The 17,816-nt window shown below is 37.0% G+C and overlaps 1 protein-coding gene across 8 annotated transcripts in view; it reads left to right on the top strand.

Annotated features, from left to right (window-relative positions):
- Positions 1 to 17,816, top strand: part of FAM184A (family with sequence similarity 184 member A) — a 74,081-nt gene that overhangs the window by 19,221 nt on the left and 37,044 nt on the right. For all 8 annotated transcript variants that reach the window (XR_015772311.1, XR_015772310.1, XM_088053814.1 and 5 more), the window contains exons 2-5: positions 6,874 to 7,728; positions 10,806 to 10,941; positions 14,273 to 14,454; positions 15,093 to 15,290. Coding sequence is in view for 6 of the 8 variants with exons in the window: in XM_088053814.1 (XP_087909940.1) it covers positions 6,874 to 7,728; positions 10,806 to 10,941; positions 14,273 to 14,454; positions 15,093 to 15,290 (1,371 nt within the window). In the remaining 2 variants the exon portion in view is untranslated. The remainder of the gene's footprint in view (positions 1 to 6,873; positions 7,729 to 10,805; positions 10,942 to 14,272; positions 14,455 to 15,092; positions 15,291 to 17,816) is intronic.

The raw sequence follows: 17,816 nt of genomic DNA on the forward strand, positions 1-17,816 counted from the left end.
TTAGCCGAGTCATTATTATTTTAAAAGCCTTTTTAAAGCAAACTATATTTTTCCTTTTTTTCTCTCCTATTTTTTATATTATTTTGATACATTTTTAAAGAGATATCTTCTCTTTTTCTTCCTCAGAAAATGGGGTACAGTTATTAAATTCCTTTGTTCCATTATAATTTGTTATGATGCGGAAAACACCCCATTCTTTTCTGCAGCACATCCAAAATAACCATGTAAGAAAAAAAAAAAAAGAATTTTCTTCTAACCACATCAGGATGCCATCTGTCCCTGTATCCAGTATTATATTTACTCTGATGAATGGAATGGGGTTGCCCCCAAATATCTCTTTCTGTCACTCTCACATATGTGCTGATGCCTCTGTCAAATCCCCTTTTGTACCCCTATGGTTGTATTTCACTGGTGAGACCTAGTCTTGGAAGCACTCAGCTGCTAGAGCAGAAGGAGCAACAGGGCCTGATTGCCCACTTGGCCTCTTGTCATGGGTGAGCTCCTTCTTGGTTCTACTGATAGCTAAAATGTAGGATCACATATTAGCCCTGAGGCCTTAGATTTAAACCACTCTTGACTGCCTGGCTTCTGAACTTGAGATTTCCATTCTTGTGTTGCTGCTCAGTGTGCTGGGCTATCAAAAGAGGTGCAGGAGATGTGCTCCTCGTGTTGAATCTGATTACAGAGTGCTCTGTAGCTGTAGCTTTACCTGCTGCCATGGTTTTGATTTGTGTTACCTGATTGATTAAGGCTATATCTATTCCTGGATTTGGACAAAGTGCATATTTCCAAGATAGGCTGTGGTAGCATAAAGCTCCTGATAAGCTCCCAGAAAGCCTGTCATTTGCTGTCTGGTACAGCTCTAGGAGAAAGGCCACAGTGAATGAATGACCTATTTGGCCGTGCTGCCCACTCTGTCCCTGTGCCGAGCAATGCTCTGCACCTCTTTGAGTGAGGACATCTCCTGCCCCACAATTAATTGGACCGTGGCATGCATTTTCTGATAATTAAATTTTAAGGTGCAGGCACTAATAATTTATAAACATGCTGAACTGTAAATGGAAGCAGATCTTTTAAACCAGTAGGATTTTCAGACAATTCAAAAGAGTTAATATTTCAGTGTGGGCCGTATACAAATAAACAAAACACAGGAAGGATTGTAAATCAAGTAGTAAATGTGATACTGATCTGTACTTGGCAGTTCTGAAAGCATAAATGGATTATCAGCACATCAGATTACAGGTACTTGAGGAGCAGGTATGTAGGAGCATGAAGAAAGCTCCTGTAGGTGTATGGGCCCCTGTAAGATGTTATGCCTACTGTATATAGTATTAAAATATCAGGAAACTGGGAAATTTTATTGAAAATAAAAAATTATGTTTTTTTCCCTGTGTTTTATTCTCAGTGTAGATGTTGATGAGCAGTGCATGACCTTAGACTTATCCTCTTTTACAGAACATTGTGTGTCTATCAAGAAGTGTGAAAATGAAAAATTTCTTCTTATCCAGAGGTAGAGCCCTAGGTAGTAGTGGATATCTGTTAATGCTCAATACTTAGAAATTATGTTGAGCTTCATAGTATCATTCTCTAAATAATTAATTATCAACCAAAGTTATTAGACATTGCTTTGGAAAGCTAGTTGCTGTAGTAAAAATAATCTAGTATTTTTCAGAGTTTCTAAAGGAATAAAGTACTGACTGAATTTCACTTGGGCATAAATTTGGCTAACAAGCAACATGAGGACTGTTGAATAGCATAAAGAATATTTTAATAATAAATTTTATGTGAAAGTGTTTTTTAGGAAAAAAAGTTCAAGTTCTTGCACCCTTTTATCTCAAAGGAAGACTGGTACAGTTAGACCAGCTTTTTTTGGGAAGATGCTATTGGCAGGGGACACTCCTTTCACAGCTGCAGACCACATTTATCCCTTCCCTACTCATTGTACTGTGCCCCTAATGCACTGGCCCAGATATTTAGAAAGACTTGCAATGAACCACACAGCTGAAGAACAAATGTCTTCCTTCCACCTTTTCTGTGATGTCTAAGAAATCCTGGCCTAAAATTCTAGGCTTGTTTCTTCTGTGTTTGTTATCAGCAATACAAAGATCTTGATTGACAAAGTGTCATCTATTTGTGAGACTTTTCCATAAGGAAGCAAAAAATCTTTCTAGATAAATGCATGGTTTTAAAGATTTGAATTAACAAAAAAAAAAATAAAAGAAAGATGGGCTTACATAGGTTTTAAAGTTTGGATTTATTTTTTTTTGTGTGTATACATGTTATAACTGTCTGTCTACTTTTTTATGTAGTAACACATTTGTAAGACTGTACTCTGTGACTGTGGTCAGCTTTTATGAGTTTTAAGTAGCTTTGAAGTAATTTCCTGTATCATCGTATTTTTATAATGTACTAAGGAGAAGAAATTTCTCCTGCAAAACAAACTTTTCCAGCCTATTAACTTGGGTATTTTATTTTGTCTTAAATTGATCATAATATGTAAATTTTAAATGCTTAAATACAATATATGTCTAATTTTTTAACATGATTTGGTCTGCTGGAAGAAAAGGGGGGAAAAAATAATGCAATACCTATTGTACCAAAAAAAATATGATTGTTTTGGATTATCACAGAGGAAACATTTCTACATAAAATTAATTAATGATAATGCTCGCAATTTTTTTAATGTTTCTTACTGATTTTGTAGACTGGACTTTTCTGTTTGCACTTTGCTTGAACTTTACTGCTGCACTTTTTACTGTTTCTCAATATATATTACTACTTCCTATTTGAAGTAATTCTTACTTACCCACAGAGAGCAAGGTCAGGCTCATTGGTCCACATCTTCTAAATAGTTAGCAGGTTGTGCACAAGCGTTTCTTGTGGCGCTGTACTTGTGTGGTTCATTCCAGAGACAGGCAGCACTGACAAAGTCTGAGGATGCCTCTGGAGACTCTGGTCTTCAGGCAGCAGCACCCTGGAAGCACTGGAAACACAACGTTCACCTGAATGAGGCTGAACACAGTGCTCTGACCCAGGAACTCACACATAAGTCTGAAATGGAGGTTTACCAAAGTCAATAAGATTGATGTTTGTGTAAGATGTGTAGTGGTGTTTTTTTTCTCATAGGTATCAGCTCTCATTTTGATGTAAAATTAGAGAAAATGAACTATGTGCATTTTTTGGGATATTTTCATAAGAATCATAGACTGTGGTTTTCTGTGCTGCAAAATAATTTGCACTCAATTATAATATTAAGGTGAATTACACATTTGTAATTAGAAAAACATTCTATCCTGACTAAATTGCTGGGAGGAGCAGATGAATGAAGTACAGCTGACCATGCAGGAATTGGTCAGCTTTCCAAACCATAACATCTGGTTTGGGGTAAAAAATATTTCTCAGACAGACTTCCATATTTTAGCCACAAATAGCGTGGAACAGGAATTGTTTGTATTCCATGTAGCTCAAAACACCAAAGCTGGCGCAGGGTCTGACTTGCTTTACCTTACCACATAGAACATAACTAAACAATCCAATAACTTCTGGCATAACTAAGGTTATTGCCGTTATTGGTACTAACTAACTCTGTTGTAGTTCTTCACACCAATTCATGCAGTATTTCAGTAGATTCTTATTAGTAATTATATTACTGTTTTGTATAAAAAGTATTAGCTGGCAATCTCAGTATCCTTGTATATAGAGTATAGTTCTGTCTGTCCCTCTGAAATGATATGTTGACTAAAAATACAGTAAAGCATGATTTATTTTTTTTCCCTGTCATGTAAGAATTTCTCTGTGCAATTAGAGTAGAGCTGGAAAAATATGAATTACTCAGATAAGCAGTTTATGGTTCTTAGTATTATGCAGTTGTACTAAAAAAGGCTGCTGGTGTTTTTAAAAGCATTTTTAAAAGCATTTGCAAGCATACTTAGCAGGGGTTCATGCTCTCAGTTAAAAATAGAGAGTGCAAAACTTGTTTTATCTACCTACCTCCAATGTTTGCAGCCTTACTGCTTTTCAAGTTTCAGAAACTTACTTGAGAAGGAACTATTTATCTTAGCTAGAACTTTAAATGTATTCATTTGCTCTAAGGTACTTCAATTTCTGCTTGCATTTCACTGAAGTTAAGTTGCTTTTTCACTGCTTTTAAGTTGCTTTTGCTTCAGTTAGTACAGACTTTTTTCCCTGTGTTCCTATATTAATATAGTGCATCAAATTCTCAAAGATAAAATCTGATACAGCTATTCCATTTCTTTAAAAATACTGAGATTTATAGTAATTTGGTGGACCTGGAATTCAGGCTGCTATAAGGCATAAGTTATGATGCAACATTCAGTTGCATGCATTTTATTTTCACATTTCCCATAAGGTATGAATGCCCTTCATTTAGGGAACAAGTTGTACTTTAATTTGAATTGAATTTGTTGCTGTTCAGTGCTTTTAGTAAGGAGCAAGTCAATGATGAGAATTTAAAGGTATCTTCCAAATGTGGCATTGCACATGGATTTATTTTTCACTTGGAGTTTTCAGTGAGGTTTCCACTGCTAAATCATAATACCCTTGAAAATGCTTTATGATTTATATTTTCTGCAGATTGTAGTCCTGCATAACTTGAAACTGGAACACTGCCTGAAGAGGGGAACATTTTAGCACTTCTGTGCACAAGGACAAGAGGCTGTTTTGAGTGTGGGATTTGATGTAGGGTTCTGCAATTACTTATTATAATGACCTGATCCTAAGTGTGAGATTTTTTTCTTTTTTATAGTACCTTTTAAACGACATTGTCCAATTTCTCAACCAAAACTAAGGCCTATTCATGCATGTCCTGGGGTGACTTTATGATACTGGTATCCCCAATCGTCTGGTTTATGTTATATATTAAGTTCTGCACCTTTAAGACTGGCTTTGAGAGCAAGAGAGGGGGAAGAAGAAGCTGCAGTTTGTGTTAAAGAAAAACATCACTCCCACACATCCCGCTCCTGGACTGTGGTGTCTGCAGCACGGACAGACAGCGGGACAGAGCTTCTCTCTGGCTTTTAGTTAGTTCTAGCTAGCTGAGGCAGAAGAGTTCCCTAGACCTTTGTTTTTTTCCCAATTTTCTTGGATCTGTGCAAGCCTGCTCTGGACTGAACACCCAGCCAAACCCCGGGAGCTCACGCCTGTGGCCCACCGGGGCCTGGGCCTCGGCACTTTCCAGCGCCGGAGGGACTGATAAGAACCTGAGCGAGCCGAGCTACACCACATGAAAAAGACTTTTTCTTCCTAGATTTGCCATCCCATCGAACAGCAAGAAGTTTTATTGTTTAATATTACTCAATTTCTGTTAAATAAACAGCTTTTTCCACTTCTCTCCAAGGATTTTTTTTTTCCTTTTCCCGGACCAGTTGGTGGGGAGGGGCATTTCCCTGGGGAAATCCCCATTTGGAGTTTACCTTCCTAATTTGCCCTAAACTAGGACAATGCAAGATAGTGCACGTAACATTTAGAAAAACCCCAAACCCTCTGTTTTCAAGTCATTTTTTATATTAACAAATTGAGAAAACCATGGCCAGAGTCTTGAATACACTCTTTCACTTATGATAACTCTTTAGGGATTTGTAGCTCATCTGAACACTTGACTGTAGACACTTTCTCTAGTCTGGAGCATAGAGGCTTTTGTTTGGTGTCAGCAGAGCAATTCTGTGACTTCTTCGTATTTCCCAGCCTTGAGGGCAAGCCAGTGCAACCTTTCTCTGTTGCCTGGTTCAATGCTGATGGATGACTGGTCTAGGTTCTGTCCTCAGTGAAAAAAGAAAATCCCCTGCTGCATCTTTGTTGTTCATTTTTTGTTGCTTCCTGTTAATTTTTAAGATACACAAGTTACACTAATCAGAAGACTTTTTTTTTTTTTTTTTTTTGTTCAGATGTGTTTTATAGTTCTGCTGCCTGTATATCTAGGAAGTATAGGGAGAATTACTGGAGTTCTTGAAGCAAAAAATTACATTAACCTCACCTATTGCATAATAGTTTATTTACTGATATATACAGATACAGACACACATCTGTACTTCCTAGTTAAAAACCAAGATGATGATCTGCTATGTTGTGGTGCAGTTGAAACATCCCTTAGGATATATCTGGTTATCTTAAAACTTTAATTGAATGCTGGTGGTTTTGTTGCTTTCACAGCCTTCTTGAACTGCTTAGCTCCCTGGGCTCCCCAGATTGCTGGCTGCCCTGCCCTGAACTTTTCTGTTCTGCTGACTTACTAGCTGGGAAGTTGGTGAATTTATGTAGTGAGGGACCTTAGGATACACAGAATGTTTACTAGATAAGCTGTCAAAAGTGAAATTGTATCTGGGCAATCATCAAGATTACAATCCAAAATAACTAGTGTTTGCATTTTAGATGTTTCTGAAATGAAATATTTAAGAACATATAGTGAGATATGGTTTTTGTTCCAGTTTGATTTCTAGTTGTGATATATACTCTGTATGTTGTTTTCCAGCAGAAGAACTCTTCAATTTTTTTTTTTATTTTTAGTCTGTGTTTTCAACTGTTTTAAATAAATTCAGATTTTTTTGTATTTTTGAATGTGCTTTTTCCCCCAGTGTAATTACAGCAACAACATGGGTATAATGACAAAGCTTTCATTAGGAAAATTAGAAGTTTAAGGAGAACAGAAAAACTACTCTTTAAGTTGTATAAGAATATCATGATTAATACTGCATTTATGCAACTCTTATATCCTTAGTAACATTTGGTGTCTTATTTGTGTGATGGAAACAAGCCAGTTTAGTGAAGTAGCTTTCAGAGTACCCAGGTATATTTTTCTTAGGATTTAACAGATAACCAGAATGCCTTTTCTCTTAATATATTACTTAATCTTTGCAGGTAATATATGCTTTGAACACTAAAAATGATGAACATGAAGCAGCTATCCAAGCCCTTAAAGATGCTCATGAAGAAGAAATCCAACAAATTCTTGCAGAGACCAGAGAGAAGATCTTGCAGTATAAAAGTAAAGTGGCAGAAGAAATGGATCTCAAGAGAAAGATTCAGGTTTTGGAAGAGTCACTGGAAGATCACAAAAAGATGAAACATCAGGCCTTGACAGAATTTGAAGCATATAAAGGTAGAGTTGAAGATATGCAGCTTTGTGCAGAAGCTCAGCATGTCCAACGTGTAGTGACCATGTCAAGGGAAGTAGAAGAGATCAGAAAGAAATTCGAGGAAAGGCTGCGAAGTTTCATACAGTTGCAAGTGCAGTATGAGAAGGACAAGCGTACAGCGCTGGAAGACTTAAAAGCTGCCCACAGGCTTGAAATTCAAGAACTTCTGAAGACTCATCAGAGTCAGAATGCTACTTTAAGTAAGGGACAAGAGAAACTGGAGGAATTGCATAGACTGGAGCTGGAAGACTTGAACAGTAAAGTTGAAGAGTTAAGGCTGGAAAAAAAAAAGCTCATTGAGGACTATGAAGGCAAACTCAGCAAAGCACAGTCCTTTTATGAACATGAACTTGACTCTTTGAAAAGATCTCAGCTTTTTACAGCAGAAAGTCTACATGCTTGCAAAGAGAAAGAAGTGGAGTTAAGAAAAGAATTTCAGAACCAGGAAAGTGTGTTACGGAAGAATCTGGGGAAGCTTAAAACTGAATTGCAAATGGTCCAGGATGAAGCTGCCAGTCTACGGGAAAAATGCCAAAAACTTCAGGTGGCTCTTGGTACTGCAGAAAACAATGTTCAGGTGAGACTGATGATATGTTGTTCCCAAGACTGTGAATTTTCTTTTCCTGTAGAAGTAGTCTTTCCATGTGGCTGTTAGGTTGAGGTTATTGGAGTGTGTAAACTTAATTTTCTATCACTCTTACTTGCTTGTCATCTTCAAGGTTTTTTTTCATTTATTTCTACTTTAAACTTAATTGTTTAATTAACAATATTTTCATGAGTGGCAACTGAAATACTGCACATTTTTTCAGTATGTTACTGGGTTTGGCTCAGGTAGAGTTAATTTTCTCCACGGCAGCTTGTGGGGTGCCATGTTCTGGATTTGTGTTGGAAACAGTGATGGTAATTCAGGAATGGTTTAGTTATTGCTGAGCTGTACTTACACAGAATCAAGGTCTTTTTGGCTTTTCACCCCACTCTTCCAGTGAAGAGGTTGGGGGTGTACAAGGAGCTGGAAAAGGAGCATAGCCAGGATAGCTGACCCCAAGTGACTGCAGGGATATTCCATATCATATGACATAATGCTCAGAATATAAACCTGGAGGAAGGAGTGATGGCATTTGCCTCCCCAAGTCACTGTTATGCCTGATGGAGGCCTGCTTTCCTGGGGATGGCTGAATGCCTGCCTGCCCATGGGAAGTGGTGAATGAATTCCTTGTTTTATTTTGCTTGTATGTGTGTGGCATTTGTTTTATCTGTTAAACAGTCTTCATCTCAACCCATGAGTTTTCCCACTTTTACCTTTCTAATTTTCCCTTCCCTGTCCCACTTAAGCAGTAGAGAGCAAGTGACAGTGTCATACTTAGCTGCTTACCGGGTTAAACACTAACGCAATTTTATTTTATGTGTTGGGTTGACCCTGGCTGCATGCCAAGTGCTCACCAAAGCTGCTCTGTCATCCTTTTCTTCAGCTGAGCAGAGAAGAGAGACTATAATGAAAAGCTTCTGAGTTGAGATAAGAAGAGGGAGAGATCACTTATCAGTTACCATCATGGGCTAAACAGACTCAACTTTGGAAAAAGAATTTAATTTATTACTAATCAAATCAAAGTAGGATAATGAGAAGTAAAACCAAATCTTAAAAGAGCACTTTCTCTCCACCCCTTCATCTTTCCTGGGCTTAATTTTATTCCCAATTCTGTAACCTCTTCCCCTACATTGATGCAAGGAGATAGTGAAGGGTGCCTGCAGTCAGTTCATCACACATCTCTGCCTCTTCTGCACGGGGCTTCAGGAGGTGGGTTTATGGAAAGCTGCAGTGAAGGTATAACATACATAATACATATGTAATATTATATCATGTATAATATACAACCAGTTGTATGTTGATCATTCCTGCAGTAAAGGAATGTTGTTCCCAAAGAAGAAGAATCTAGTATGGTATCTGCAGCAGAATTTAAAATCAGGTTCTACTCTGATTGCTGTGGATGAGGTGATCAAATGTATAATCTCACCATATCTGATGTCTATTCATTACACATCCTGTACAGTGTTTTCCCCAATTCTCTCTTCTGCTTTAGTTGCTGAAAAGACTCTTTACTATTTCAGTGACTTGAATTATAAGAAATCTATATTTCCTTTTGAACCAGAACAATATTTTCTTTTCCTTCCTGAATGGCTAGAACTCATTACACTGTCCAAGATAAGCTATTGTGAATCAGTACATCTGAATTAAGGCGTAATAAAAGTTTAAAATCATAGAACAATAGAATAGTTTGGGTTGGAAGGGACACTAAAGATCATCTAGTTCCAAACCCTCTGTCATGGATTGGAATGCCTTGCACTAGACCAGCTTGTTTAGAGTCCCATCCAGCCTTGAACACCTCGAGGGATGAGGCATTCTTAGACTCTGTGTGGACTGTTCCAGTGCCTCACCACCCTCACAGGGTGAAGAATTTCTTCATCATATCTAATCTAAACCTATTCTCCTTCAACTTAAAGCAGCTCCCCCCATCTTACCACCGTATGTCTTTGTCAAAAGTTCTTTCTCAGCTCTCTTGTAGGCCTTCTTTAGATACTGGAAGGCTGCTCAAAGGTGTCCACAAGAACCTTCTCCAGGCTGAACATTCTTTCAGTCTGTCTTGATAGGAGAAGTGATCCAGCCCTGTGATTTAGTGATTTAGTGCCCTCCTCTGGATTTTTTTCGACAGGTCCTTGTCTTTCTTGTGTTGGGCCCCCACACCTAGACAGTAGTGAAAGTGGGGTCTAAAAAGAACAGAGTAGAGGAACAGAACCACCTTCTGTGACCTGCTGGCCATGCTGCTTTTGCTGCATTCCAAGACATGATTGGCTTTCTGGGCCGTGAGTGCACATGGCTAAGTCATACTGAATTTTTCATCCCAGAGTCCTTCTCCCCAGGGCTAGTCTCCACCCAGCCTGTTTTTGTGCTTGGGATTGTCCTGATCCAGGTGCAGGACCTTGCTCCTGGCGTTGTTGAACTCCATGAAGTTTGCCCAGTCCCATCTCTCAAGCCTGCCAAGGTCCCTGAGGATGATATCCCTTCCCTCCAGCGAGTCGACTGCACCACAGAGCTTGGTATCATCACAGACACGGACCCGGTATCACTGCCCATGTTGCTGAGAAACATGCTGAAAAATGCTGGTCCCAGTAGTGACCCCTGGGAATGTTTGATGCAATTGCCCAGTTCTCATTTTATCTATCTCCATACATAGCTTAATTTAAGTCAGTAGTAAACACTCAGAGTTGCAATGTAGGACATTAAACTGCTGTGAACACATAATGTATTCTTTAAGGTGAAAAACTGTCAGATACCAGAAACCAGGTTTCTGAAGTTGACCCCCAAACTCTGTGGATCTTTTTATAGTATTGTTTTTTTTCATATACCTTTTTGAATATTGTCACATTTCTCTTATATATTACTGTCATGCTATGTATCCACTATCATGTTCTTCAAAAACTATTTTTGAAGCATTACATATAATACACAATGAATTTGGCAATAATATTACACTATTTCAGCTTTTGTGTAAATAAAACTTGTTTGCTGAAAGGTCTCTCCTGTACCTTTTAATGTAATGATCATTTAAATTGACATGATTGTATATGATGGTAACAGGTATTATGTGTTTCCTCTAGGTTCTTCAAAAACAGCTAGATGATGTGAAGGAGGAGGAGATGTCATTGTTAAGCAAACACAAAGAAGTGGAAAGCGAGCTTGCAGCTGCTAGAGAGCGCTTACAGCAGCAGGCCACTGATCTTGTTCTCAAAGCCAGTATGTATGTCAGTAACTTAATCTGGAAACGAACTTCATCCTTTTATTCTAGCCTTTCCTTTTTCTGTCATCCTCATGCAGGTTTAGAGTGCCTAAAGATGGTTTAAGGCTTTCCATAGAATTTTCCACTAAGTTTTGGGTTTTTATTATTTTTTTTATCACATGCATTGTATTTAAATTTTCTTTTTAGTGTACTCATTTGTCCAAATGCTGTACTTTGTATGGCATGTACGTATCTTCCAGGCCTTGAAACTGCACTTATTAACTGAACAATTCTGCTCTGTATCTGTCCACATAATAACTGAACCTTACTTCCTGTTCTTCCACCTTTTTTCCGTTGTTTCTTCTTTTTGCTGGTGCTGTGGTATTGAGAGACTGCCAGTTTATTCACCAGCCTTCACAGAAGTAAACGTGAACACTGTTTATTTCTATCTTTAGCACACCTTTTATAAGGTTTTACAGGGTCTGCGGGCAGAGCAGGCTACTATTGGCTAACACACACAGGTTTACATTTTTTCTCCTACACACAAGAATATTGTTTTGCTTTACTCTCTCTTCTGCAGGCAAGTTTCAAGGATTTTAGCCCTTAATATCACAACTTATTTCAAAGGCTGGTTTGTGCATACAGGCCTTTACTAATATATAAAATATATCAACACTGTGGTACTTTGCTTTGTACCTACTGTGAGAAGATTTGCAGCTTATTGAATAATAAATCCTTTAAAGTTTTCTCTATAGCTATTTTCTTAGCTTCTTTGTAGTTGCTGGCATGTGGAAAGGCACAAAAAATAGCTTTAAGACCTGACTGTACACATGCAGATTTCTTTTCCCGCTTTGGCATTGTCTTCCTAGTGTGCTCAGTAGTAGGCATGGACCTCAGTACTTGAACTTGGACAGCTAAACAATAGGTAGGGTCTTGGGCTTATAAAGAGGTCCCTTGCTTATCTTTGGCCTTGCTGAACTAGACCAGTTATAGCAATTCTTGATTGTTTTCCACACAAATTACCAGAAGCCCAGGAGTAGTCTAGGCCATATATTAGAACAATATTGTGGCCAGCAGGGGCCCAAGACAGCAAGGTCCTATTAGATCAATCAGCTAAAAGGAATAGGTTTGCTGCTGAGAGTATGTAAAATGGGAAACTGACCCTTCAAAAGGTGTTTTGTGAGGCAGTGAGAGCCCTGTTCTCATACACTCTAAAGCCATTGCTGTTTCATTCCTTAGGCAAGAGCATGGGAAGATTTCACCAGGCCGCCCCAAATGGGGTACAAATGTACAGTGGAAGTAAATACTCAGGCTGTTTTTCTTCATTCCTGATAGCGCAGAGTCAGCTTGCCTGTGATTGAGGCCAGCTCTGGTGTCCTCTGGCACCAGGATTTTCAGATTTACCAGAAGTCCCAGTGTGTCTGTGCTGTTGCCAAGCTCAGTGGTGCTGTGAGCGGTACATCTTTGTTTTATAGTGCATCAGTGTGCAACAAGAACCAGGATCCCTGTTTGCAGTGGTGCCACCAAGCCATTGCCATGTGGTGTAGTTGGTTGCCAGCCTGTTTGTTTGCCTTCTGACACTGGCCCACTGCCATCTCCTTGATTTTCAGCTCACGCTGAAATCCTTCAAAAATCCTTCCTCAAAGAAACTGAATTCTCATACTTAATTATCATAAAGAATGTTTACTCATCATACTGCAATTTTAGGACAGTCTATTGTGTCTTTTCTGGTCATTTAAAATATTCTTCCATTTATCCTGAGATTCCCAACTTGTAAGGAAAGTGCTGCATTTCATACCTTTTTTGTAGAGCATGAGGAATGGGAAACCTGTCTTGTGTGTTACTATTGCTAAGATAAAAGCTCTAGATCAGTGTGTGAGTGTGCTTACAATGAAATATGTATGACATACTTGTATGACAAATTGAAAATTCTTGTATTATTACTCTTATTGTTAGATTATAAAATTTAGGGTTTGAAAGTACCTTTCTTAAATGGCTAAACTTTTGAAATAAGGATTTTTAAAAAATGTTAGAGAACTTAAGCATACCCATTGTTCTAAGTCTTCATCTTTAGTTTTCAGTTTTACAAACAAAAATGTTGATGTAAGTTTTAGAATTCTGCAGGGCTTAGTACAATTAGAGGTGTGCATTTTTAATGCAATTACTATCAATTGTGAGGTATTTTTAATTTCTAGTTTTCATTATATATCTCATGGCTCTTCCCTTCATATCTGTGTCCACAGGCAACAAAGGCTAGAACAGTTTCCTTTTTGGCACATCTTGCTTTTAACAACAAATGGAAACGAATCATGAAGCTCAGTGACTTTGTCATGTGAGAAACAGCATATACTCCACTTCAAGAGCTATCCCTTAGTTATCCCTTAATTTAAAAGCAGTACTTGATTATAAGACTGAACCGTCATTAAATCCATCATTTTTGGACATTATAATAAAATTAGAAGGAAAACAACAGTCTTCTCTAGAAATTGAGAGTACAAAAAACAGTAGAAAATTATTCTGAGTAAACAATACCTCCTGTCTTTCAGCTGGACCAAACTAGAAGCATCCTCTTTTTCTAAACAGTCTTCTATTCACTCCAAAACCTCTCCCAAAATAACAGAAATTTCACTGCTTTAGTCAGTTACCTACAAGAACAAGAACAAGAATCAAGAAGAACAGACAAATTTCTGAAGTCATAAATCTTTGTCAACTGGTTATGTGAAGGACAGATTATTATATTGTGTCGTTTGAAGTTTTATTCTTTTGTTTGTTTGTTTTCAAAAATATATATAAAGAAATTAAAAGGAAGCTTTCAACCTGCAAGAATTTAGATCATACTTTACTATAGAGAGAGATTTTTATATCTTTTAGTCATATCCTTTTAGCAAAATAAAGTGTAATTCCATAAGTTTCACAGCAGATAAATCTATGTATCTAGTATGCCAACTAAATTATGAGTTTGATAAAACAATGACATGTTTATCTTTAGACATCAGTGTTCTATTTTCTGTTATCTATCTTGTTCTAGAATAGAAATTTGCAGGTTTAGTTGGGATCAGTTCTTTAGTGTCCTTAGAATTGCCTACTTCTACTTTCCTTTGGGAGTCAACACGTAATTTTGAACAAGGAAAATTGAAATGAAAGGAGTTCCAGTGCACAGTGTTCTTGGGCATTTTACAATAAAACTAAAAAAGTGAGAAGTGGAGAGGAAGAAAAATATTGTAGTGAAGGCAATGGAGATCCATATGCAAGCTTCTGCTGGATTTGTACTATCACTGGAATATGAATGTGTGCTTCAATTGCATGATACCAATGCCATGAGGTTTTAAAGAGCTGTTTTGTTTTTAGGTCACATTGGAATGCTTCAAGCTACTCAAATGACTCAAGAAGTTACAATCAGAGACTTGGAATCAGAGAAGGCTAGATTAAAGGAAAAATTGTCCCAGCTGGAAGAGGAAAGAAATTTATTACAAAGCAAAACACAGAGTCTGGATGAGCGACAAAGGCAGCAAATTCTGGCATTGGAGAAGGTTAAACACCTCAATTGCTTTAGTTGAATAAAATCAAAAAACTAGGATTCTCAGAAAAAAAAAAAGTGCTTTAATTTTTGTTTGATGTGACCAGACTAGGACCAGTATGTTTCAAGTATATCTCATGTAGCAACAAAGAATGACTAATGTAGAGTGTAAAGTGAGATTATAGGAAAGTCAGATGAAATGTTCATACTGCTTTGGACAATCTTTTAACAATTTCATTTGATTTATGACCTTATTTGTATATGACTAATATCTAAATTGTCTGAGGAAAGACAAATGTGAAATGATTAAAGAATAGTTTATAAAGCCATTTGCTGAAAATGCATTGAACATGTTTGAAAATAGTAAACAGAAATTCTCTATAGGCTTGATACCTGATTGATGTTTTCTGAGATTAAATAGAGGAAAAATTTCATTTTAAGTAAGTATGTATTGTTTTGCATAGATCTTTTAAAATTACCTTTTTGGTTTCTGAATCATGTAGTCAGTGCTTAGTGTTTTCTCAATTTGTTTTACATGGAAGTTAATTTTTTGCAGATTTATGTCATCAGTAATTTTTTTGGTTTTTTTTTTTATTCCTACTGCTCAGATTTTTTTACCATTGAACAGATCTCTTTTCCTATACTTTATAGAAAGTAAATGAAGCAAGGGAAACACAACGTGAATATTATGAGAAGGAGCTGGTAAAATTACAAGCAAGATTGGAAGGAGAGGCTGCACAGTTAAAGGAGGCTCATTCCAAGACCTTAGAAGAATTGGCATGGAAACACCATACTGCAATTGAGGCTGCACACAGTACTGCTAATAAGGATAAGAAGAAACTGCAGATGGTATGTTCTTATTTTCTTAGTAATCAAACAAAAAGCAACTGTCACAGTTTGCATCTTGTACTGCATGGTTTTGTTTTATGGCAAATTTAATTTGGAATTACCTGCAGGTCTCTGAAGAAACTGCTTAACCTTTAGAAAAATAACAAGTATCTTGGGAAAAAAAAATGCACTTTCACTGTCATTTGTCTGCATACAGAGGAGAAATTCCCCATTTACACAAATGTTTTTTCAAGTATAATAGTTCCATTTTCCTGGGATTTGTGACCCATATGCAGAAGGGTTGGTATATCAAGATCAGTTATTCTGAAGGAGATGAAAGATCATATTATTATAACATTTATTTAAAATTTTCATTGGCAGTCCAGAAGTACAGAAAGATATTTTATTAGGACTTGGCTATATGTGTACACAGAAGATGACAACCGCTGTTCCAAGCTTGCATCATAAAATTATGTCCTGTACAGCAACTATACATTTACCTTTGACTGGAATCCTTAAACTGAAAGGCTTTTTTTTACTTCACAAATCAGGCCTTTTCTTTGTCAGGATGAGAGGTCCATTTTTTAATTACTATTTCCTGATCTGATTGTATGTGTGTTATACACAAATTTTGCCTCATACAGGAAATACAGGATTAAGTGTTTAATTCAAGGCTATGTTATATTTCTTTTGATGTATTCATAGGAAACATACCAAGGAATATGGTTGTAGTTAGTGATGTGCATTTCAGACAGATTTGGTTTAGTTTTGTAAATTTTTCTACCAGTATCTTCCTTCTTAGTTCAGTTTTTAATAAATCCAAAATATGTTTTTTGTCACCCAGAAATTGAAGTAGTTCTCAGAGACATATATGAATTTGATATTGCAGGTTTACTTTCTTTAAAACTTTAAATATGCCTGTTATTAAGACAATGTCTCTTAGGGTTTCTGGGTATATTTTCCTTTTATTTCAGTAAGATGTAGGATTCTTTTTCTTTTGTTTGTTACTAAAATAATGTGGAGAATAAAACAAATGGAGATCACAAACTTTTTTTCTTACAACATTAAACTAGTTTAAACAGGAAACACCTCTCTAAGTGTGAGAAATGTGTTTTAACAATGAAAACTAGCTATGAAGAGATGTTAGGATCAAGGTATCAGTCAATCTTAATCAGATTTCACTCTCTTCTCTGTCAAACCTGTCTCACTAATCACATGTTGTGGTGATCAAGTAATCCAGGGAAGAAAACAGTCAAGCTTACATGTGAAGCAGAATTGAATTTTGTATGGGGAAGAAGCATGGTACGAGGAGCTTTGGGATAGAGGACATGAGGATTCATTTGGACTGGAAGCCTGGGAAATGCATCTGGGGAACAGAAGAGAATTCAGCAGAATTAGAGTAGGACTCAAAAAATAGCTCAAATATTTCTTTTTGCTTCAGTATTTCCATCTATAAAATGAGCTGTAAAAATGGCATCAGGAGGATTATGAAAATAGAGTTGCTAATAATTTTGCAGTACCGCACAGCTGTACTGACAAGTATCATCAGAGAAATAATTACTCTGTTATCAGAATAGGGTCTAAATAGCACCAGTGGAATTTTGCAGACAGCAGATTTTAGCATGATCAAGACAAATTGATCAAGTTTCACTGAGCAAGGAACATTTATCCCATGTGTTGACTCATGTGGACCCAGTGAAGAAGGCAGGCACTTGTTGAGTTCCATTGTTTAGTAATGTGCTAGTAACAGTGTAACCCTCTGTTTTGTCACTCTGTCCAACTTCTACCATGAATTGTGCAAGCAGTGTATGCAGAAATTATTTACTGCCTACCACATATCCTAAAGCAGTGCTAGAACTAACAAGCTGCTTAATGTGCTTACCACCTTCTGCAAAACACTTGAGGCATCTTTGGGTTTGGATGAGGAAGGCTTGGCCTCTGTTGCTTCTTGGGGTTGGCTGGGTGACACTTCATGTCTGTCTTGCAGCAGGAAACCTTGGGTTTCCTTAGACTTTTATATCTTTTAGTGACTGTTTTTCCTCTTTAGTTCTTTCTCCCTATTTCCCCAATTTTACCAATACTTCCATTTGTACTTTTTGTTTCAGGCTGGCTCTGGGCTATGTATTTTCATGGCTGTTTCTGAGATAATACTGATTTTTCAGAAACTTGAGCCCAGGTCTGCACAGAGGCACTGAATCAATGCTAAGCCTTGCATTTCAGCTGAGCCCTTAGGAAGGAGTTAATAAGAGAGCCTCTAGCTCCATAGAAAACCTTGAAGCTTTGTATAGCATGACTCTGGAGCACCTTGCTTGGCAACCTTAATTTTCTTTCACTAAAACTTTGCAGTATTATAAGTTATATAGTATATTTCACAGAAATATGTAATAAAATTCTCAATTTTAACGTGTTTCCTTTAAAATATTTTGTGGAAGAAATTGTTCTTATGAAAATGTATTCTGAATATTAATAAAGATGAGGTATAAATTTATAATTTTCATTAAAAAATATAAAAGTTTCTAACATTTATGTGTGTATATATACGCACAC

This window comes from Pseudopodoces humilis, chromosome 3, assembly GCF_049639895.1.
Source record: "Pseudopodoces humilis isolate 2021_Gansu_Grassland_sample_001 chromosome 3, ASM4963989v1, whole genome shotgun sequence".
Taxonomy (NCBI): domain Eukaryota; kingdom Metazoa; phylum Chordata; class Aves; order Passeriformes; family Paridae; genus Pseudopodoces; species Pseudopodoces humilis.